The sequence below is a fragment of the Equus quagga genome, chromosome 9 (assembly GCF_021613505.1).
Source record: "Equus quagga isolate Etosha38 chromosome 9, UCLA_HA_Equagga_1.0, whole genome shotgun sequence".
NCBI lineage: Eukaryota > Metazoa > Chordata > Mammalia > Perissodactyla > Equidae > Equus > Equus quagga.
Genome location: NC_060275.1, coordinates 41,115,767 through 41,140,885, shown reverse-complemented (window position 1 = coordinate 41,140,885; position 25,119 = coordinate 41,115,767). Strand labels below are relative to the sequence as shown.

The 25,119-nt window shown below is 39.0% G+C and overlaps 1 protein-coding gene across 2 annotated transcripts in view; it reads left to right on the top strand.

Moving 5' to 3' along the window:
• The first annotated feature begins 517 nt into the window (after window positions 1-517).
• RNF138 (ring finger protein 138) overlaps window positions 518-25,119 on the top strand; it is a 49,143-nt gene continuing 24,541 nt past the window's right edge. Inside the window, exons 1-2 of one of the 2 annotated variants that reach the window (XM_046672067.1) lie at window positions 518-1,038; window positions 1,566-1,758. In XM_046672067.1, the coding sequence (XP_046528023.1) occupies window positions 1,649-1,758 (110 nt within the window). In that variant the 5' untranslated portion in view covers window positions 518-1,038; window positions 1,566-1,648. The remainder of the gene's footprint in view (window positions 1,039-1,565; window positions 1,759-25,119) is intronic. The other variant, XM_046672066.1, reaches the window with a different exon arrangement.

Here is a 25,119-nt window from a genome sequence, read left to right as displayed (position 1 = left end):
AAACTAGTTGAGAGCAAAGTTTATGACATCTGCATAGCATCTAACACAGTGCCAAGGACAATGTAGACAATGACCGAATTGAATTAACTAGTCCCTTCAATGGCTTCTACTTATGATTCATTTAGACCACGGTGGAGAGCTTTAACAAAGCATGGTAATGAAACCTTTTTTCTTTTCTGAAAGCTAACTGAGTATGCTTTATGATGTTCCAGATTTTCCTTAGCTCCTTTCATGTGGTTGTTGCCCCATCTTCTAGACTGAACAATTGTGTGGCTATATTAGGGCCTATTAAAAAATAACAGAAACGTTTAGTCAATAACGTTGTTGAAATGCTTAAATCCATGCTTCTAACTCACTTTTCTTCAAAGCTATCAAAAAACAAAACAAAAGCGTTGGTGAAGACTGCATCTGCGACTATAACTCATCAGCCACAGTGTGTTAAGGGCGAAAAGTTGAAACCCTCTCAAGGGAGCTTATTTTTAATTTTTCTTCCCCAAAGGACTAAAATCCCATAACGGGTATTACTTGCTTCTTAACACATCTTGACATGATCAAAACATTCTGACAAGGAAAAACTCAATATATTTGATAGGAGCGGGGAGAAATGGGGTCCCCGCTGTAGGGAGGCTGGGGGTACAGGTCGGCAAGCACCTGTTGACGTCACAAACCTCTGAAGGCTACACGCGCCGGTTGCCATGGAGGCCGCGCTCCCCGCCCCGCCCTCTCCCCAGTCCTCGGCCCAGCGCTCACAGCCCTACTGTGATCGGTGACCTGCCGGGCAGGCTGTAGGCGGCTGGCAGCGCAATGCCAGGGGAGAGCTGCTGGAGGGGGCGGTGGGATCCTGGTGCACCATGAGCCTCGAGCCCGGCCCCGCTTCGGGCCGATGAGCACTGCGCACTCCGCCCGCCACTCCGCTCCCGGCCTCGGATGCGAAGGCAGCAGCGCCGGACAGGAAGCCCGAGGACGGCGCAGGGCCACCTCTCTACCAACACGCGCCAGGGAAGCAGCTCGTCAGCTGCGCTGCTCCGGGGCTCCTAAGTGAGCGTCCACGAAAGCCGAGTGGCGGTTCGGGGCGAGGGCGGCGTGGGGAGAGGCAGGGAGCCGCGCACAAGGGTGGGCTGCGCGGGGAGCGAGACGGCTGAGCGCACTGGGGATTCAGCGAGGGAGCGGAAAACGGAGCCGAAAAGCGGGGGAAAGGGAGGCCCGAGGCGAAGAATAGGGCTGGGGGCGGGGCGGAGCGGCGGCCGCCTCCGGGAACCAGGTACGGGTGTGGCCTCCGGCGGGAGGCTGCGGCCTAGGACCGCTCTGCCCGGCGAGAGAGGCGACGCCCCACATGCTCCGAGCCCGGGCGGAAGCGAAAGTGAAACCAATCGCCGGCTTGTCGGGCGCCTTCCCGCCCTGCCCCTGCAGGAGGAGCCGCCCGGCGGGCCGACCCTCCCCGGCGCGGCGCGTGCGGCCGCAGCGTCTCGGCGTTCGGCCCCGCCCCTTCCCCGCCAGGGCGCCGCCTCCTTCCTGGCGCGAGCCGCTTCCTGACGGGATTCTCCTCCCCCTCCGGGTTCGCGCAGGGAGTCGGGCCCGGGGCTGCCCCCGCCACCTGGGTTGCTGCTGCCGTCGCCTTCGCCACCGCCTGGATCCTCCATCCCCCGCCATGGCCGAGGAGCTCTCCGCGGCCACGTCCTACACCGAAGATGATTTCTACTGCCCTGTCTGTCAGGAGGTGCTCAAAACGCCCGTGCGGACCGCGGCCTGTCAGCACGTGTGAGTAGACGCCCCCTCCCCCGCTCGGACCGGCTGCTCCTTTAGCCCCCGCATCCGGCCCCGGACCCTCGTCGGCTGCGGCCTGGCGGGAGCCGAGCCCGCCGCGGCCTGTCGGAGCGGCGCCCGGCGCGGAGGGCTCGTGCCCGGCCGTCGGAGCCCCGGCGCGCCCTCCCTCGGGCTCGGGGCCCGCTTCCTGCGTGCGGCTCCTCAGCTTGGCCCCGGCTCCCCGGGTGTCCCTCGCTTCGCGCCCCCGGGACAGTGGCCTGGCCGGTCCCCGTGCCATGTCCACGCCCCGCAGGCCCCTCTCTTCGAGGCCCGAGAGGAACTGCAGGGAACGTGGAGCCTTTTTGTTTCCTAGCAACCTGCGACAAGGCTGGGGTGTCGAGTGTCAAAACCGGCCGAAGGTGCCCGCCCGTCCACTCGGCGACCTGCCCTGCTGTAAAGTTTTCCCTTCTCCTCCTTTCGGCCCCTTGGTTCGTCCTTTCCAGATCCAGGAGCTCTTTTCCAACTTACCCTTCAGCCCGGCTTTGCAGACCACCCTTCAGAGTGGTTTGATTCGTTTAAAATTCGGTACACAGCAGAATGCTCTAGAATGGATTTGCTACTCTAACTAACAGGATTTCCGGGTATTGAAGTGATTGTTTCCCTTTGTTTTACCCTTCTTCTTATTATTTGGTTACTAGAAGGGTGGAGATAAGAAAGAAAAACTGCTCTAAGGCATGGACTGAAATTAAAGCAGTAACCCGAGGGGTGACGAGAACACAATGGGATTAGGTGAGGTGGCATGGGGCTGTTTGGTTTGGCATATTTATAGGAAGAACTTCGATAATCCTACAGACTGCTGGAGTGTCAGTGAGGGTTAGAAGGAGCCTTTCTTATGAAGGTATATAGCACTTCTGACAAACCTGGCTGCTGATCAGAGTCCCTGGGGAACTTTATAAGTAACCATACCAATTTCCAGGCTCCATTCCAAATTTATAAAAGAATTCCTGGCAGGTGAGGCGTGGAAATCTTTATCTGCAAAAAATACACTCAGGGTTGAAAGTTCTGTGTGCTTGCAAATAGCTGAAAAGAATCAAACAAGTTCCTAAGTGCTCTATTTCTTTCTCCTTGGCGTTTTTTTTGGGGTGTGGGGGTGGGGAGAGTTAGGTTGTTTAATTTTGTAACGAATGGATTGAACTTTGAGTTCTTAATCAGAAATTTCATTACAATTGTTTCTGGATACCCACTCCTCTCACTCTGATTCTCAATGTTAACTGCACTGTCTCCCTTACTCCCATTTTGGGGTGGTTGTGTGAGCTAAGAGTCTGTGACTTTTCGTGATTGAAGTTATGGCGGTTATGTTTTTGCTGTTAATGGGAGATGAATGACAGTCTGAAATTCTTTTATTTGATGCAACAAATGCCGAATTGTTAGAAAAATATTTTGAGATGTCTAAGGCACAATGTATACTTTTGGGCCTTTAATCTGTCAGTATTCATTATCATAACTCCATGCCTTTCCTGTGCTTGTGCTGGCAGTGGGTGGAAGAGCGGGATGGAAGGAGGGTGAAGTGAGAGGAAGTCAGTCTTTTCTGGACAGAATCATTTCAATTACCCTTTGGGTCATTGACCTCATAGAACTCATTGTAATCTCTAGCTCCCCTCAAAATTCCACGCCGTTTGTTCTAGTTCACTTCCCTTGTGGGATATTTTAAAATCAGACTGTAATTTGGCTTGACCTCAAGGCTGTGGAAAAGAGAGTGGAGATGATTGTTAAGGATCTTTTTCAAAGCTGCTTGTTGGGTTTGGATGTGACCAGACTAGATGTGGAAATGAAATATAGAATAGATTTTGTTGATAAGAGGAGTAGGCTCTTAACTGCTCTATCACCCTCTTCCATCCCCTCCTTTACCAGCCTTAAACCCTTCTCAAACACATACACAGTTGCTCTGAGGTTCTGGCTGAACAATGAATTAAAGAAGGCGGGGGAGGAGTTTTATTTGGAATGGGTGGTAATGGCGCAGCAGTGTCTTCATTGACCTGAAGGAGTTTGGTGGAGAAATACAATTCTGTTTTAAATAATCTAGTTTACAATGTCATTTGCTCTTCTCTTTTCACAAAGGACAAACCTGTGCCTTTAAACAAATTTATGTCCAGCTACAAAATGAGTTTTTGATTCATGGGTAGGGAGAGATGAGATGATAAAGGCTTTGGCTCACTGTGGGTCTGTTAGAATATGAAAAGTATGCATTACCATTTCAACAGCAGCAGAGGATTTGTTCATTGACTATTCTAGTTGGAGGAGCAAGTTCATTGTCATTAGAATATCTTCACCAAAGTATAAATTCCCATTTAATCCTCGATCATTCCTTCAAACAGCAGTTGTTGAATGCTTTCTGTGTGTTAGGTGCAGGGATTACGAAGTGCTCTTTTCCTGGAAACTGTTAATAGTCTAATAAAGGAGACCTATGCGTGAGTGTGATTGATGTGGAAGAGATTTAGGAGGAAAATGTCCTGGGAGCATTGAGAACAGGTATCTAAATCAGCCTATGAGGATAGATGAGATTTCCTGGAGGAAGTAATACTTTAGGTTAGGATGGGTATTTAGGCTTTTGAGGAATACCCTGATTAGGTTTACAGCATATGCAGAGGCAAGGAGGTGTTACAGTGGTTGACTGTATCCAGACTGCAAAGTTTGGCTGGAGCCAAAGGATGAGTGTAGTGGAGATGGAGCTTAGAGATATTGGCAGGAACTTACTGTGTAAGCCAATTTGAACTTTTTCCCGAAAACCATAGAGACCTGTTCAATAATTTTTGGCAGGGGAGCACCATGGTCACATTTGAATTTTAGAAAGTTTACTTTAGTAGCAGGGTGCAGCGTGGTAGTGGTGAGACTAGGGAAGAGGTCATTCATTGCTGTGTCAGAGAGAGAAATGATTAGAACCTGAAGCAAAGTCATGATAGTGGGAAGGGAGAGAAGAGATGCCTGACATTTTAAGGAGATCGTGTAAGATTTGATGATTGTATGTCCAATAGTTAAGTGTTTCTACGTAGATCTGGAATACATGGAACTAAAGCTGTGAGTATGGATGTAGCCATTGGGGGAGGTATATAAATTGAAAGAAAGCAGAGGGCCTAGATAGAACAAAGTGCTGGAGAATACATGTTTAAATATGGAGTGGAGAAAAGTGGAGGCTGAGAAGGAACGGACAGGATAGGAAGAAAACCAAGAGAGTGTGACAGTGGAAACTGAGAAGAATTTTAAAGAAACAGTGATCAGCAGTGTCAGATGCCTTGGAGTGGGTCAGACGTAATATTTTGAAAAACATGTAAAGATGAATTAAGAATATTAAAGTTAAGCAAGTATTCAAATTAAGGTTTCAGAAGAAGGTACAGATTGGCATAGTTGAAGATATTTATCTCTTGGTGTTCTCCTTTGTAATCTTGAAAGGCTCCTTGAACTAAACCTCCCTTCTTTGTTTTGAATGGTCAAGTAAATAACTCTGTACACTGTTAGAAGTAAACTCACATCACAATGAAAATTACATATAATAACAGGTTAATCCCTTGCCAGACTCTTAAAAATAGAAATCTAATCTGTTTGCTTTTGGGCATCTCTGTAAGGAGGCATCTTTTAAAATGAGGTAATAGAAATCAGCTTCCACTTTTCATTAAGTACAGATTTGTATGATCCTCTATTGATGTGCTTTGGATTATCCAGTCCCCGAATTTTCAGTTAATATTTCTTATAATTTAACAGCTTCATTGGTATCTAGCTGTTTGAGCAGTCGTGCTGTAAATACAGTCATACGCTGCTTAAGGATGTTTCGGTTGATGATAGACCACCGTGGTCCCATAGAATTAGTACCATATAGCCTACGTGTGTAGTAGGCTATACTATCTAGATTTGTGCAAATACTCTCTGTGTTGTTCGAACAATGACAGGATTGCCTGGTGTATTTCTCAGAACGTATCCCTGTCATTAAGTGATGCATGAGTATGTATACTTCTTAAATTTCTTCTTTCCTACATGCTTGTTATGATCCTGAAAGCCAGGCTTGTATGGGTTCTTGCTAATTTGATAAATCCTACTCTAGACCATCTTTTTTTCTTAAGGTTTTTCGACTTTATCCAAATCCTCTTGATGAAGTCGTTACTTATAAAATGGCATAATTTTAAAGAATATGCTATGTAATTGACTTAATTTTAAGTCGATTGACTTAATTTTAAGTCCTGAAGACCAACTTAAAACGTCTGTCTTTTTTTTTTTAAGTTCTTTTGGGGAATGATTCTGATTATAGATGGGGACAATAAAAGGTGCCGGATTGTTAATTAATTACTACTAAAATCAGGAGCATGATGGATAGGAAAGTTGCTTGTCCCTCCCAACATCTGTTGATCAGCCTTTTGTTAGGAAAATGGATAAGAACAGAAGTTCCTCAGGCATCTGCTAGTTTAAAGTTCAGAGCTTTTTTTTTTTAAAAGATTGGCACCTGAGCTAACAATTGTTGCTGATCTTTTTTTTTTTTTCAACTTTTTCTCCCCAAATCCCCCCACTACATAGTTGTCTATTTTTAGTTGTGAGTCCTTCTGCTTGTGGCATGTGGGACGCTGCCTCAGCATGGCCTGAGGAGCTGTGCCTTGTCCGAGCCCAGGATCTGAACCAGTGAAACACCGGGCCTCCGCAGTGGAATGTGCAACTTAACTACTTGGCCACGGGGTGGCCCCCAGTTAAGAGAAACTTAAAGATAACCTGTAAGTTGTTTCAGGGTAATGCTCTATCCTAAAGATGTAGGCTCCTTTGATACATCAAAATAGTTTTAGTAATCTTGATTTGCACCTTTTTTCCCTCCCCTTCTACTTTGTTTTGAAATAAGCTCCATCTAGCAAATTCAAATAGTCTAGCCAAAGGGTGATGAGGAGTAAGCAGCTTTATATCTGAGGAAACGTGTACTTGGTGGGTACAGAGGAAGGAACAGTAGAATTGGAAATAAAAGACCTGAAGAACTTTCCTTTGTACCTGTTATCACAGTTTATAATCATAACATTTTTGGCATCAGATGATTTGGTTATGTCATTCTTACCTGTTAGACTCTAAGCTCTATAAAGGCAGTAACCCAGGTCTACTTTTAATAACCTGAACCTACTGTATATGCATTCAGTATTGAGTAAAGGAATGTGGGTGTGTTGGGAGACCACAGCTTACTAGCTGTATCACTTGGTGAAGTCATTTAACTGCTTTTAGCCTCTTTTATATTCCATGAAACAGAGGTAGAAACAACCTATTCCACAAGATTGTTGCAGGGACCAAATGAAGTAATGTTTGTAAATAATAATAGTCTTGTATATGTGTTTTATGGTTTTCAAAACACGTAAAAATATACAACTATCGTTACTTTAATAACTGCAGCATCTAACACAAAAAGCTAGATTATTATTGTAAATAGAAAGGACTCTATTTTCCAGGTTTTTGGCTCAGATTTTTAATACCAAAGGACTTACTGTGAAGGGAGAGTATTGTAATTCACAATTTTAAAGATACCAAAGGAAATAATATGACTGTCTCCCACAATCACTGTACCTTATATACCTTAGATATCCTTCCAAATTTATATACATAGACAAGGTTGTAAATACTCTTTTCTTGTTTTTCACACAGAGCAGCATATTATATACATTCTTTTGTAACTTGCTATTTGCATGTTACTATGTTAGAGATCCTTCTTTATCACTACATAAAGGACCTTCTTAATCTTTTTTTTCTTGATCGTAGAGTTCTCATTCATTCATTCACCCAAAGCTGAGTGAGCGTTATGTGCCAATACTATTGTAGACACTAGGGCTATAGCATTCAACAGACCAGATAAAAATCTTTGACCTTATGGAACATGTTCAGTGTTTTAGTGGTCCATTGTTTGATGTATCATTATTTATTTATCCAATCTCATATTGATGAACGTTTAGGTTGTTTCTAATATTTTGTTGTTGAAAAGAATGCTGCAGTGACTAAACTTATATAAATACTATTTCACATGTGAGAGTTTTTCATGTAAGATAATTTCTCACAAGTGTAATTGCTGGGTCAAAGGGTAAATACAAGGGAATTTGTCAGCTATGTCACATGAGCATGATTACAGCTCTAGTGAAGTGTTCTGTACATAGAAGGTGCTCATGGTTTAGATTTGAGGACTGTGGATTATATCTTTAGGTTCAGAGATTTAACAGTTTTTGGATTAGATTAAGGTAAATTTGCATTCATCACTTTAACAAATATTAGTGAATGCTACTAGGTGCCCAGCTCTGTGTTAGAATGCTGAGCATACAGTGGGGAACAGATAGATATGATTCCTATCATTGGAGCTGGTGTTGGTGAGACATATTTTAATTCAAATAAATACTCAGATAAACATGTAATTACAAACTCAGGGTTCCAATAGAGAGTATAAGAAGGGGACCAGTTGGTGGGTGGATGGGTAGGTAGTCAAAGGCCCTTTTTTGAGGAGGTGATATTGTTCCTGAGATCTAAGTGATGTGTTGTGTTAATTTTTGGAGGACTGTGTTTGTGTATAGAATATTCTGGGGGGAGAGGGAGCATTCTTGGCAAAGACCTTGAGGTAGAGAGAACATACAGGGCCTAGTATTTTAATGAAGAGGCATCTTTTGGCTTTCAACATCTTACAGGTTTCTTAACTTTTTATTTTTTAAGCCTTATTTTCCTCATCTGTGTAATAAAGGAACTTTTTAAACATTTATTTATTTTTATGAATTCAAGATAATGAATATAAAGTATTTGGAATCCTGCTTAGCACATATTAAGTACTCAATAAATAGTTACTGCTATTTGTATAAATGTCATGTTGCTTTCCACATAATTGGGCTAACTTACAAAATGCTATTAGTGCTATAAAAGTTTGTATTCCGTCGTTTTTGCCAGCTTTTTTTAGTTTAATACAGTTCATAATCATGTCTAGAAGTCACTTTAGAATCTATTTCCTTAGTTGCTAGCACAGCTGTGTGCATTTTTCCATATTACATTTTTATGTTAGTTTATAATTTTCCTGTACACAGAGTGTGCTTTAGGTACATTTGTGATCATTTCTAATACTGTTTTAATGATAATGTATTATAATTTATTACTTAAACTTATTTTACACTTTTTTCCTATTCATTTGCTCTGCTTTTGTTTGTTATTATATCTTGTATGTTCATATTTGATTCTTTTTATTCATCTAAAGTTATATTATTCAATTTTTTCTATTCGTTGAATCTTTTTAAAAAATTGTTTATTTTTTGGACCCACCTTAAATCTGCTGAGACTATGTTCTTGTTGTTGAATCTTAATTAATTTGCCATTCTTATTCAGTTGACCTTAATTTTTCTTAGAGGACCTTTTCCATTGTTTCAAAAAATCTTTTTTTTAAAGATTGGCACCTGAGCTAACAACTGTTGCCAATCTTTTTTTTTTTTTTTTCTGCTTTATCTCCCCAAACCCCCCCTGTACACAGTTGTATATCTTAGTTGCAGGCCCTTCTAGTTGTGGGATGTGGGACGCCGCCTCAACGTGGCCTGACGAGCGGTGCCATGTCCGTGCCCAGGATGTGAACCCTGGGCCGCTGCAGCGGAGCGTGCGAACTTAACCGCTCGGCCATGGGGCCGGCCCCAAAAAAATCTTTTAGTGTATTTGAATTCTTAATAATAATTTGATTCTTTGAGGAGTCTTCACTTTCAGTAATTACTTTTGCTGTTTTAGCCTGGTATAATATGACTTGTTAAATATTTTAGGAGGATGTAGTGTATACACACAAACCTGCCATTAAGTACCTGCATGCACACAATGCTGTAAGTCTCATCAGGGTAGGGATTTTTGTCACTTTTATTCTCTGTTATATACCTAGTATCTGTTACGTAGTAAGTATTTAATACATGTCTATCAAGTGAATAAGCGTTATAATATATGGACATAATTTTTTAAAACCTGGTAGGGTAGGTTTATCAGTTTTGCTCTTTTTTTAAAATAACTTTCTTTTAAGTTAAACTTGTTATTTTGAGATTGTTGTAGATTCACATGTAGTTATAAGAAATAATACAGAAATCCTGTGTACCCTCACCCAGTTTTCCCAAATGGTGATATCTTGTAAATATAACCAGGATATCTTCATTGATAAAGACACGGAACATTTCAGTCACCACAAAGATCCTTCACATAGCCTTTTATAGCCACACCCACTTTCTTCTTATCCCACCCCACTCCTCCTTAATCCGTGGCAGGCACTGATGTGCTTGTGTTCTCTAGCTCTAAAATTTTGTCATTTTAAGAATCTTGGGCCAGCCCAGTGGCACAGTGGTTAAGTTTGCACGTTCCGCTTCTGTGGCCCAGGGTTCGTGGTTCGGATCCTGGGTGTGGACCTACACACCTCTTATCAAGCCATACTGTGGCAGGCGTCCCACATATAAAATAGAGGAGGATGGGCATGGATGTTAGCTCAGGGCCACTCTTCGTCGGCAAAAACGAGGAGGAGTGGCAGATTATTAGGGCTAATCTTCCTCAAAAAAAAAAAAAAGAATCTTATATATCCCACAACTCTAAATATGGTAAAAAACCATTTAATTGTACACTTTAAATGAGAGAATTGGGTGATATGTGAATTATATTTCAGTAGAGCTGTTGCCAAAAAAAGAATGTTATGTAATGTTATACAAACGAAATCAAACAATATGTAAACTCTTGGGCTTTCTTTTTTCACTCAGCATAATTCTCTAGGAATTCAGGTGGTTGTGTGTTTCAATCGTTAGTTCCTTTTATTGCTGAGTAATACATGATACGAATGTACTACATGGTAGGGATGTACCATATTTTGATTAACCATTGACTCACTGAAGGACATCTGGAATTGCCAGTTTTTGACTATTACAGATGAAGCTGCTACGTTCATGTATAGGTTTTTGTGTGAACATAAGCCTTTGTTTCTTTGGGATAAATGTCCAGGAATGTGATTACTGGGTCATATGGTAGTTGCATGTTTTGTTTTTTTGTTGTTTGTTTGTTTTTTGGTGAGGAAGATTGGCACTGAGCTAACATCTGTGCCAGTCTTCCTCTATTTTTTTATTATTATTTTTTTTATTGAGTTATTGATAGGTTACAATCTTGTGAAATTTCAGTTGTACATTAATGTTTGTCAGTCATGTTGTAGGTGCACCACTTCACCCTTTGTGCCCACACCCCACCCCACCTTTCCCCTGGTATCCACTAAACTGTTCTTGGTCCATAATTTTAAATTCCTCATATGAGTGGAGTCATACACAGATTATCTTTCTCTCGCTGGCTTATTTCACTTAACATAATTCTCTCAAGGTCCATCCATGTTATTGCAAATGGAATGATTTTGTTCTGTTTTGCAGCTGAGTAGTATTCCATTGTATATATGTCCCACATCTTCTTTATCCATTCGTCTGTTGATGGGCACTTAGGTTGCTTCCACGTCTTGGCTATTGTAAACAGTGCTGCAATAAACATTGGGGTGCACAGGACTTTTGGGATTGCTGACTTCAAGCTCTTTAGATAAATACCCAGTAGTGGGATGGCTGGATCATATGGTAGTTCTATTTTTAGTTTTTTGAGGAATCTCCATACTGTTTTCCATAGTGGCTGCACCAGTTTGCATTCCCACCAGCAGTGTGTGAGGGTTCCTTTTTCTCCGCAACCTCTCCAACATTTGTTGCTATTAGTTTTAGATATTTTTGTCATTCTAACGGGTGTAAGGTGATATCTTAGTGTAGTTTTGATTTGCATTTCCCTGATGATCAGCGATGATGAGCATCTTTTCATGTGCCTATTGGCCATCAGTATATCTTCTTTGGAGAAATGTCTGTTCATGTCTCCAGCCCATTTTTTGATTGGGTTGTTTGATGTTTTGTGGTTGAGTTGCGAGAGTTCTTTATATATTATGGATATTAAACCTTTGTCAGATGTATGACTTGCAAATATTTTTTCCCAGTTAGTGGGTTGTTTTTTTGTTTCAATCCTGTTTTCATTTGCCTTGAAGAAGCTCTTTAATGTGATGAAGTCCCATTTGTTTATTCTTTCTATTCTTTCCCTTCTCTGAGAAGGCATGGTGTCTGAAAAGATCCTTTTAATACTGATGTCAAAGAGTGTACTGCCTACGTTTTCTTCCAGAAGCCTTATGGTTTCAGGTCTCACCTTTAGGTCTTTAATCCATTTTGAGTTTATTTTGGTGAATGGTGAAAAAGAATGGTCAATTTTCATTCTTTTACATGTGGCTTTCCAGTTTTCCCAGCACCATTTGTTGAAAAGACTTTCTTTTCTCCATTGTATGCCCTCAGCTCCTTTGTCAAAGATAAGCTGTCCATAGATGTGTGGTTTTATTTCTGGGCTTTCAATTCTGCTCCATTGATCTGTGCACCTGTTTTTGTACCAGTACCATGCTGTTTTGATTACTGTAGCTTTGTAGTATGTTTTGAAGTCAGAGATTGTGATGCCTCCCGTTTTGTTCTTTTTTCTCAGGATTGCTTTAGAAATTCGGGGTCTTTGGTTGCCCCATATGAATTTTAGGATTCTTTGTTCTAATTCTGTAAAGAATGTCATTGGGATTCTGATTGGGATGGCGTAGAATCTGTAAATTGCTTTAGGTAGAATGGACATTTTAACTATGTTTATTCTTCCAATCCATGTACATGGAATGTCTTTCCATCTCCTTATGTCGTCATCCAATTCTCTCAGAAAGGCCTTGTAATTTTCATTATATAGGTCCTTCACTTCCTTAGTTAAATTTACCCCCAGGTATTTTATTCTTTTTGTTGCTATTGTGAATGGTATTGTATTCTTGAGTTCTTTTTCTGTTGGTTCATTACTGGAGTATAGAAATGCTACTGATTTATGCAAATTGATTTTATACCCTGCAACTTTGCTGTAGTTGTTGATTGCTTCTAACAGTTTTTCCAATAGATTCTTTGGGGTTTTCTATATATAAGATCATGTCGTCTGCAAACAGCAAGAGTTTCTCTTCTTCCCTCCCTATTTGGATTCCTTTTATTCCTTTTTCTTGCCTCATTGCTCTGGCCAGGACCTCCAGTACTATGTTAAATAAGAGTGGTGATGGAGGGCATCCTTGTCTCGTTCCTGTTTTCAGGGGGATGGGTTTCAGTTGTTGCCCATTGAGTATGATGTTGGCTATGGGTTTGTCGTATGTGGCCTTTATTATGTTGAGGTAGTTTCCTTCTATGCCCATTTTGTTCAGAGTTTTTATCATAAATGGCTGTTGGATCTTGTCAAATGCCTTCTCTGCGTCTATTGAGATGATCATGTTTTTGCTCCTCAGTTTGTTGATGTGGTGTATCACGTTGATTGATTTGCGGATGTTGAACCATCCCTGTGTCCCTGGTATGAATCCCACCTGATCCTAATGTATGATTCTTTTGATGAATTGCTGAATTCTGGTTGCCAAAATTTTGTTTAGAATTTTTGCATCTATGTTCATCAGTGATATTGGCCTGTAGTTCTCTTTTTTCGTGGTGTCCTTGTCAGGTTTTGGTATCAGCATGATGTTGGCCTCATAGAATGTGTTAGGAAGTGTTCCATCTTCCCTAATTTTTTGGAATAGCTTGAGAAGGATAGGTATTAAATCCTCTCTGAAAGTTTGGTAGAATTCCCCGGGAAAGCCGTCTGGTCCTGGGGTTTTATTCTTTGGGATGTTTTTGATTGCTGTTTCAATCTCTTTCCTTGTGATTGGTCTGTTCAAATTGTCTGCCTCTTCTTGAGTGAGCTTTGGGAGATTGTAGGAGTCCAAGAATTTATCCATTTCCTCTAGGTTATCCATTCTGTTGGCATATAGTTTTTTGTAGTATTCTCTTATAATCTGTTGTATTTCTGCAGAGTCTGTTGTTATTTCTCCTCGCTCATTTCTGATTTTGTTTATTTGAGCTTTCTCCCTTTTTTTCTTTGTAAGTCTGGCTAGTGGTTTGTCAATTTTATTTATCTTCTCGAAAAACCAGCTCTTTGTCTCATTGATCCTTTATACTGCCTTTTTCATTTCAATAGTATTTATTTCTGCTCTGATTTTTATTATTTCTCTCCTTCTGCTGACTTTGGGCTTCATTTGTTCTTTTTTCTCTAGTTCAGTTAGGTGTGCTTCAAGGTTGCTTATTTGGGATTTTTCTTGTTTGTTAAGATGTGCCTGTATTGTGATGAATTTTCCTCTTAATACAGCTTTTGCTGTATCCCATATGAGTTGGTATGGCATGCTATCATTTTCATTTGTTTCCAGGTATTTTTTTATTTCTTCTTTAATTTCTTCAGTGATCCATTGCTTGTTCAGTAGTGTGTTGTTTAGTCTCCACATCTTTGTGCCTTTCTCAGCTTTTTTCTTGTAATTAATTTCTAGCCTTATAGCACTATGATCTGAGAAGATGCTTGTTATTATTTCAATTTTTTAAATTTGTAGAAGCTTGCCTTGTTTCCCAACATATGGTCTGTCCTAGAGAATGTTCCATGTGCACTTGAGAAGAATGTGTATTCAGCTCCTTCAGGGTGGAGTGATCTATATATGTTTATTAAGTCCAATTGTTTTAGTTTTTCATTCAGCTCCACTATTTCCTTGTTGATTTTCTGTCTGGATGATCTGTCCATTGATGTGAGTGGGGTGTTGAGGTCCTCTACTATTGTGGTGGTGTTTTTAACATCTTCCTTTAGGTCTGTTAATAGCTTTATGAATCTTGGTGCTCCTGTGTTGGGTGCATAGATATTTATAAGCGTTATTTCTTCTTGATGAAGTGTCCCTTTGATCATTATATATTGTCCCTCTGTCTCTCTCTTTACCTGTCTTATTTTGAAATCCACTTGGTCTGATATGAGAATTGCAACACCTGCCTTTTTTTCCTTGCTATTTGCTTGAAGTATTGTCCTCCACCCCTTCACCCTGAGTCTGTGTTTGTCCTTGGGGCTGAGGTGTATTTCCTGGAGGCAACAAATTGTTGGATCTTGTTCTTTAATCCATTTTGCCACTCTGTGTCTTTTTATTGGAGAGTTCAATCCGTTCACATTGAGAGTGATTATTGATGCATGTGGACTTAGTGCTGTCAATCTGTCGCTCATTATCTTGTTTTCCTGTGTTTCTTTTCCTGTGTGCCTTAGACTACCCATTTAATACTGCAATTTCTTATTCTGGGTTTCTTAGATTTTTCCTTATCTATGATTTGTGACTCTGTTCTGTACTTTATTTTAGTGTCTACCTTGAAGTTTGTATTTAGAATCTCGTGTATAATATAGTCTATTCTCTGGTGGTCTCTTACTTACTCCACCAATACTGATTTAGACCCTTTGCTCTTCCCCTCCTAAATAATTATTTTCATTTTTTATTCCATCTCGTCTTATTAATTTGTAGTTAGAGTGCTAAGATCGTCCTTGTTTTGGTAGTTTCCTTACTTTTACCCTAATGCTATAGTTGAATATTTGCTATCCTGTTCTGGTTCTATCCATCGGTCTCCCTAGTCTGTGGATTGTGTCCCCTTTCTCCCTTTTTTCTTTTTTCAAGTATGAGAGCCTTCTTGAGGATTTCTTGTAATGGAGGGCTTTTAGTTACAAATTCCCTTAACTTTTGTTTGTCTGGAAAAGATTTAATTTCTCCCTCATATCTGAAGGAAATTCTTGCTGGATATAGTATTCTTGGCTGAAGGTTTTTATCCTTTAAAACTTTGAATATATCACTCCATTCTCTCCTAGCTTGCAGGGTTTCTATAGAGAAATCCGCTGACAGTCTGATAGGGGCTCCTTTATAGGTTATTCTCTTTTTTTTCCTTACTTCCCTGAGTATTCTCTCCTTATCATTCCTATTTGCCAACTCTACTACTATGTGCCTTGCGGTGGGTCTTTTTACATTGACAAATCTAGGAGATCTAAAACCCTCCTCTACACACATTTCTCCGTTGATCCCTAGATTTGGGAAGTTCTCTTCAATAATTTCGTTAAGCACACTTTCTGCTCCATTTTCCTTTTCCATATTCTCTGGAATTCCTATGATCCTTATGTTCTTACTCCTCATTGAATCCATTATCTCTCGGAGATTTTCCTCATTTTTTTAAATTCTTAGTTCTCTTTCTTCCTCTGTCTGGCGCCATTCAGCCTGTCTGTCCTCGATTATGCTGATTTTCTCCTCTATGTTGTCTACACGAGCATTCAGGGAATCCGTATTCTGTTTTATCTGGTCCATTGTGTTTTTCATCTCTAGTAATTCTGTTTGATTCTTCTTTATGATTTCAATCTCTTTTGTGAAGTAACTCCAGAACTCGGCTTGTTTCTCTATCTTTCTCTCTACCTCATTGAGTTTTTTGATTATAGCTGCTCTGAATTCATTATCACTTAGTTTACCTAATTCCAAGTCCTCAGGACTTAATTCTGTGTTTTTATTGTTTTCCTTCTGGTCTGGGACTTTGATAAATTGCTGGATGGTAGAGGAGCAGGTTTTTCACATGGTGGTAGAATTCAGTTGCAGTTACAGCCTGTCGCCACTAGATGGGGGTCGAGAGCGGCGTGTTAGCTCTCCGCCTTGGGGCAAGATGGCTGCCACTGGCTTTGCTCAGGGGGAGGGGCTGTTACTCACACGCGCTGGTCTGGGTTCAGATCAGTTCTGTTCTCTGGTCTCCCGAGCCCTTGATTTATAGGGTCCTCGCGGACGGAAGCTTTCCCCCCGTCAGCGGGTCTCCACTGAACCAGCGGCAGGAGTCCTGGATGATCCCCCGGTTGCGCGGCCCCTCCCCCTCTCCTTCCCGACCCGGGCCCCAGCGATCGCAGACTCTAGGAGAGGGAGCGATGTTCTCTCCTACCGTTCCAGCGCCTCTGAAGGTGTAAAGCAGGGTTTATGATCTCCGCCTTCTTGGTATTGTAGGTCTCTAACGAGCTGGCATTATGTTTATTCTCTGAAATTCAGTTCTTCCAATCTTTTGTTGTATTTTGGAGGGGAGAGAATCCCGGGTCAGCTCACCCTGCCATTTTGCTCCGCCCACTCTCCCCAGTCTTCCTCTATTTTTTATGTGAGAGGCTGCCGCAACATGGCTTGATGACGAACCTGCGAACCCGGGGCTGCTAAAGCAGAGCGTGTGATCTTAACCACTATGCCACTGGGCCAGCCCCACATTTTATTGTTTAAGAAAATGCCAAATTATTTTCCACAGACTCTGTGGAAAATACCGTTTTACCTTTCCACCACCAATGTATGAGTGATCCACTTTCTTTGCATCCTCACCAGTTGTCATTATTTTAAAATTATAGCCATTTCGATAGGTGTGTAGTGATATCTGTTGACTTTAATTTGTATTTCCCTAATGGCTAAGGATGTTGAACATCTTTTTGTGTGGTTATTTGCCATCTGTGTATCATTTTAGGTCAAGTTGTATCTCTTTATGTCTTTTGCCTATGTATTAATTGGATTGTTTGCTTTTTAACTGTTGAGCTTTGAGACTTCTTTCTGTATTCTAGATACTAGTCCTTTGTTAGATATGTAATTTACAAATATTTTCTTCTAGTCTATTTGTCTTTTTTAAAGATTTTATTTTTTTTTCTTTTTTTCTCCCCAAAGCCCCCTGATACATAGTTGCATATTTTTACTTGTGGGTCCTTCTAGTTGTGGCACATGGGACGCCGCCTCAGCATGACTTGATGAGCGGTGCCATGTCTGCGCCCAGGATCCAAACCAGCGAAACCCTGGACCACTGAAGTTGAGTGCACGAACTTAACCACTCGTCCACGGGACTGACCCCTGTCTTTATCTTTTTAACAGTCTTTTAACTCTCTGTATTAGATTCTGGTAACAGCGTACCACAAACTTAGTGGATTAAAACATCAGAAATTTATTTTCTCACAGTTGTGGAGGCTAGAAGTCCAAATCAAGGTGTTGGGACGGTTTCCTGAGACCCTGGGGACTGCACCACTCCAGTCTCTGCTTCCATCTTAATATGGCCTTCTGTGTATCTATGTCAAATCTCCCTTTTCCTTGCTTACAAAGATACTTGTCATGGCATTTAGGGCCCAACTGAATAATCCCAGCTAATTACCTCATCCCCACATCCTTAACTTTAATCAGATATGTTACAATACAAGGTCGTATTCACTTGTGGGAATTAGGAAGTGAATGTATCTTCGAATGGCTATTACCCAGTTTATTACAGTCTGTCATCCATTTTGAGTTAATTTTTGTATAAGGTGGCAGGCTTAGATTGAGGTTCATTTTTTTTGCCTATGGATGTCCAATTGTTCCACATCATTTATTGATAAGTCTGTCTTTTCTCCATTAAATTGCCTTTGCACCTTTGTTAATCTTTTTCTTTGCTGAGGAAGATACACCCTGAGCTAACATCTGTTGCCAGTCCTCCTTTTTTGCTTGAGGAAGATTAGCTTTGAGCTAACATCTGTGCCAGTCTTCCTCTATTTTATATATGGGTTGCCACCACAGCATGGCAGACGAGTGTTGTAGGTCCACACCTGGGAAACCCATGAACCTGGTTGCTGAAGTGGAGGGTACTGAATTTAACCAGTATGCCACAGGGCCAGCCCAGCGTCTTTGTGAATCATTTTTGCTTTTTAAGGTATATTCTTGCTGGTCTTCTTTAAGAAGTTCAGCATCTATTTAATAAAGCCCTGTTTTGCGTTTATTACTCCATTATGTTTATTTCAACTAGAAATCTTTGTTTTTTCCTTTGTGTCTTTACATTTTGAATAATGTAAACTCCTAAGTTAATTTTAAACCTGATTACTTATTTAGTATATGAATGTTTTTCATTGTTTTTGACAATATCACTAGTCTATAGTAAAATAATTAATTTGGAGAGTTTGTATTTTACAGTTTGTTTAACTAATTTATTACATGTAATATTTTGGGTTAATTTAGGATTTTCTAACAAACAGTTTTGTCGTCTAAAGTGATGTTTATTTCTTTTCAGTATTTTATCTTTTAAATCTTTTTTGTTTTGTTTTTGTAGCCATTGCCAATATTTTTGAAAGTAAATACTAAATAGAAATTGTATTTTTTCTACCTTTTAGTAAAAATTCATTCAGCATTTGACTAAACATTTTTTTGTATACCTAATATGCCAGGAAGGCACCAAGAAAAAAAAGATGTGTCCTTAAGGAACACAGTCAGTAAACAGTAATTTACCATTAAATAAATACTTTGTGTCTAGGAAAGTATTTAGAAGCTTTTTAAAGACTAATTTACAGTTGTTTATTATAATTAACCATATTTCTATAATTATCCCCCCCCGTTTTTTTTTGCTGAGTAAGATTTGCACTCAGCTAACATCTGTTCCTAATCTTCCTCTTTTTGATTGAGGAAGATTCGCCCTAGGCTAACATCTGTGCCAGTCTTACTCTATTTTGTATGTGAGTCGCTGCCACAGCATGGCCACTGAGGGGTGATGTAGGTTCATGCCAGGGAACTGAACCCAGACTGCCAAAGCTGAGTATACTGAACTCAGCAGCTATGCCATGGGGCTGGCCTCCATTATCCTTTTTGATTATATTTTTAAAATATTTTAGACAAGGATTTTGAGCTTTTTGAAACTTCCTTAATGTGCTCTTTAAGATAGTAACAATATTAACGAAAAATTGTAAATAAATTTTCATATAGATTATTTTAAAATATGTTGGCTATGTCTTCTGATATAAAGTGAAATTACACATAGAATTATTTTAAAGGACAGTTGTACTTCGTTTGCTAAGATTTGATTTATGATTAAAAAAAATACTATTCCACATCCTTTCCATTATACCATTGTGCCCAATTTAGGACTTTTGTGTGTATGCTTATAAATAAAATTTATGAATCTATATATTTATTTCTGTCTGGCCTTGTGAGTTTTGAAATTGAAAGCCTTGTGTATCTCACAAATAGAAGTATTTGGATAACATAGTAGGATATATTTTGGAACGGTGTTCACTGTATTTACAATTTTGAAAAGTATTTAACTTTGTAGTGAATTGTGTTAATTATGAATTAGGTAAGTGTTCTGAATTTTTTTCCTTTCTCACTTAAAAAGTTTTACATTTTTTATTTAAAAACAATTCACATTTTTTTGGGATTTATTAGGGCAATGCTTTCTAGATTTCATTATTAAATATTATGATGAAGGTCTCAATTTCCTACCTGGTCTAAGCACTATATAAGTATATGTTTAAATGATTACATTATTAATTTTAAAATGTACTTTATAAAGGCAATTCATATTAAATGTAAAAACATTAAAACTGTAGGAAAAGGATGTCCTCCTTTATTCCCATTGTCATTGCCACAGGTGTAACCCTTGTTAAGAGGTTGGTGTATTTTCTTCCAGCCTTCCTCATGCATTTATAAACATATACGTACTTTAAAAAGTGTAAATGGAATCATACAATATACATTGCATGACTCGTCTTTTTTTCACGCAGCAAACTCCTAACTTATCTTTACATGTCCTTACATCTCCTTAATGTCATATCTCTTCCTTTCGTTTCTTCCTTTAGATGACTTCTTTTGAGAAATTTAATACAGAAGAGCACAAAGAATAAAGAAATTGACTTCTATGTTTCTATCACCCAAAATTAACAAAATTTTAAATGTTTTAATCAAAACATTTAAAAACATAGATAATATATTTACATGATTCAGAAATCAAAAAGTACCAACAGGTATGAAATGAAAAGTTGCCTTGTTCTTGTTGTCATTCCCTGAATCCTCCTCTGCCCCACAATTCCCTGGTATATATCCCTGTTGATTTCTTTGGTATCCTTCAGACATTTCATGTATATATAAGCAAATATGAACATTCATTCTTTCCCCTTCCTTTTTTTTACACAAATGGTGGTGTACTATACATATTGAAAACTGTTACTATTTTGTTATATTTGCTTACAATATTTCCCCCAGGGAATGTAACACATTATAAATAAAGTTAAATCTTCTTTAACAATTATGAGTAGTGTGTATTTTTTCAGGCTATGAATGCATCTGTAACCAACACAGAGTATCATTTTGGGTGTGCACATGTGGGTGTTGTGTCCCAACCTCGTTTTCCCCATGAGCCTTGTGGTTTTTATTGGATGATTTTGCATAGTGCATTGATTTTTAGGAATGTGTGTATCGTGTTATACCAGAACTGGCTCTTTCAGAGAGTGTCTGAAAGTGCTAACTTTTCTGAGTCACCTGTATTTCTTTTCACCCAAAAGAAAACTGCTATAGCAGTATTAATATCAGACACAACTTAAATTCAGATAGCATTACAAGGGAGAGAGACATTTCATATGGATAAAAAGAACAATCACGAACTTTTATGTACCTACCAATGTAACTTCATGTAGATGAAAACCGATAGAATCGTAGGGAGGAAATGATAGACCCGCGATCATCATGGGATATTTAAATTCACCTCTTTGAAAAGGAACTGATTTTCACTGAAGATCACATAATGGAGAAGGTCTTCAAAATAGAAAGAGAATTTGGATGTTCAACTAGATGACATCCTTAAAGCATATGATCATTTCAATAGATGCTGAAAGCATTTGATAGAATTTAACCTTTTATTACAGAATGTAATAGCAGATTAGGAATAGGATGGAACTTTGTTTTATCCTAATTAAGGATAGCTTCCCTAAAATCTATAGCAAATATACTGAAAAGAAAGGCTTACGTGCTTTTCTGGTCAGGAACTAGATGAGGATATTTGCATCATCCCTACCATTTAACATTGTATTTCAGGTTTTAGACAATTCAATGAGAAAAGAACAATTAAGATATGCAAAGATGGAAAATGAAGAAATAAAATTGTGATAAATTATGAATGGTAAAACTACATACAAAACGTAAGAGAAGCAACTGACAAACAATTGGAACTAATGAGAGAATATGGAGAAGTTTCTGGATACAAGAACAGCAGACAAAAATCAGTAACATTGTTTTATACCAACAATAATCAGATAAAAAATTTAATAGCAAAAAATGCCTATTTATAGTACCACAAAAATTAGAAGTAGTTTATAAGTATTTAGAATATTTATTAGACTAAATCTAATAAAAATGTAAAAGTCTTCTATAGGGAAAATTTTAAAACTTTAGTGAAAAAGCGTAAAAGATCTGAATAAGTGGAGAGACATATTTATGGATAGATTCAATAAAATTAAGATGCCAGTTCTCCACCAGATAATTCTAAAAATGCTAATACAGTTCCAATAAAATCTGGACATGATATTTTTGGTAGAACTTGGAGAACTGATTTAAAAATTCTAATGATGAGTTAATAACCATGCATAACTGAAAATTTGGAAAAAGTAATAAGTAGAACATAGAGATAGAACCAACCATACCAGATATTATGACATATTCTGAAGCTATGGAAGTTAAAATGGTGTGGTATTGATTCATCAGTAGATATACAATCAGTAGAACGTATTAGAGAGCCCAGAAATAGTCTCACACATTTATTAGAACTTTTATCTTTGATACATAAGACATGGCAAATCAGAAGGGAAAAGATGGCTTATTCACTGGAAGAGTATTTGGGTAATGGCTTTGCATATGGAATGTCTGTTGTATACTATACATAAAAATATTTTTCAGGTGGGTTTTTAAAAACTTAAATGTGATGAGCAAAACTTAAACCTTTTTAGAAGAAATGCATGGGAATATCTGATCTTGAGAGGGGGAAGGGTTAAGACTTCAAAAGCACAAATCGTAATTTCAAGAAAAGGTAATGATTTAGACTACACTAAAAATTTAAAATTTTCCGTATCAAAAGACCACAAACAACGTTAAGGACAAGTGATAGACTAAACAGTGATGTACAGTGTTGTACAGAGTATATCAGAACAGATTGGTTATATGTGACTTTTCTCCTCCACATTGATGTTTTGGGCCATCGGCAAATGGCAGCTGGAGCAAAGTACACAAAAATTCAGCTGAATGTAACAAGCTACACAATTACACACTATTATACAAGATGCCCGCCCACATTCTTGGTTCAGTTTGGCCACGAGCTCTCTCTTGGAATAGCTGTTCTATGGTTCTCTTTACTTTTGTGTATTTTACTATTATTTCCATAATTTACCAACTTCAACCATCCTTATAACCTCCTCATCTCCGTTTTTTTTTTTCCAAATTTTATTGAGGTCTTAATAGTTTATACCATTGTGAAATTTCAGTTGTGCAGTATTTGTCAGTCACCATATGTGTGTGACCCTTTACCCCTTATGCCCACACCCCCAACCACCTTCCCCTCTGGTAACCAGTAATCTGTTCTCTTTGTCCATGTGTTTATCTTCCACATGTGAGTGAAGTTATGTGGTATTTGTCTGGCTTATTTTGCTTAACATAATACCCTCAAGATCTATCCATGTTGTTGCAAATGGGACGATTTTGGCTTTATGTATGGCCGAGTAATATTCCATTGTATGTTTGTACCACATCATCTTCATCTGTTCATCAGTCATTGGGCACTTGGGTTGCTTCCACATGTTGGCTATTGTGAATTATACTGCAGTCAACATGGGGTGCATGAATCTCTTTGAATTGTTGATTTCATCTTTGGATAAATGCCCAGTAGTGGGATAGCTGGGCCATATGGTATTTCTATTTTTAATTTTCTGAGAAATCTCCCATACTGTTTTCCACAGTGGCTGCACCATTCTGCATTCCCACCAGCAGTGTATGAGGGTTCCCTTTTCTCCACATCCCCTCCAACAATTGTTATTTTTTGTCTTGATAATTATAGCCATTCTGACCAGTGTAAGGTGATATCTCCTTGTGGTTTTGATTTGCATTTCCTTAATGATGGGTGATGTTGAACATCTTTTCATGTGCCTTTTAGCCATCTGTATTTCTTCTTTGGAAAATACCTGTTCATATCCTCTGCCCATTTTTTGATCAGGTCATTTATTTTCTTGTTGTTGAGTTGTATGAGTTCTTTATGTATTTTGGAGATTAATCCCTTGTTGGATATATGATATGCAAGTATTTCCTCCCAGTTGATGTGTTGTCTTTTTTTTTTTGTTTCTGATTTCCTTTGCCTTGCAGAAGCTCTTTAGTCTGATGTAGTCCCTTTTGTTTATCATTTCTTTTGTTTCCCTTGCCTAGGTAGACTTGGTATTTGAAAAGATCCTTCTAATTCTAAGACCAATGTCAAACAGTGTACTGTCTATATTTTTTTCTAGGAGTTTATGATTTCACATCTTACCTTCAAGTCTTTGATCGCTTTTGAGTTAATTTTTGTGTATGGCAAAAGATCATGGTCTACTTTCATTCTTTTTCATGTGGCTGTCCAGTTTTCCCAACACTATTTATTGAAGAGACTTTCCTTTCTCCGTTGTGTGTTCTTGGCTCCTTTGTCAAAGATTTAGCTGTCCGTAGATGTGTGGTTTTATTTCTGAGGTTTCAGTGCTGTTCCATTGATCTGTGTGTCTGTTTTTGTACTAGTACCATAGTGTTTTGATTACTATAGCTTTGTAGTATATTTTGAAGTCAGGGATTGTGATGTCTTCAGCTTTATTCTTCTTTCTCAGCATTACTTTGGCTATTCAGGCTCTTGTTGCCTATAGGAATTTTACGATTCTTTGTTCTATTTCCCAATGAAAAATGTCACTGGAATTCTGATTGGGATTGTGTTGAATCTGTAGATTGCTTTAGATAGTATGGGCATTTTAACTCTGTTTACTCCTCCAGTACATGTGCATGGAATATCATTCCATTTCTTTAAGTCATCAGTGACTTAACATTTTTCATTGTATAGATCCTTAACCTCTTAGATTAAATTTATTCCTAGATATTTTATTCTTTTTGCTGCGATAGTAAATGGGATTGTATTCTTGAGTTCTCTTTGTTCATTATTAGAGTATAGAAATATAACTGATTTTCATAAGTTGATTTTGTACCCTGCAACTTTGCTGTAGTGGTTTATGTACTTTGGTCCTTCTGTGTTAGGTACATATATTAAGTGTTAAGACCTCTTGTGGAGTGTCCCTTTTATCATTATATACTGCCCTTTTTGTCTCTCGTTGCCTTTTTAATCTTGAAGTTTACTTTGTTTGATATAAGTATGACAACTGCTGCTTTCTTTTGTTTGCCATTAGCTTGGAGTATCATCTTCCATCCTTTCACTCTGAGCCTGTGTTTGTCTTTAGAGCCGAGATATGTTTTCTGGAGGCAGCATATTGTTGGGTCTTGTTTGTTAATCTATCCAGCCAGTCTGTCTTTTGATTGGAGAATTCGGTACATTTACATTCAGAGTGATTATTGATACATGAGGGCTTAATGCTGCCCTTTTATCACTCCATTTACAGTTGTTTCTGTATTTCCCTTGTTTCTTGTCCTGTGTATTTCTGATTGCTAATTCAGTTTGTTGATTCTCTATG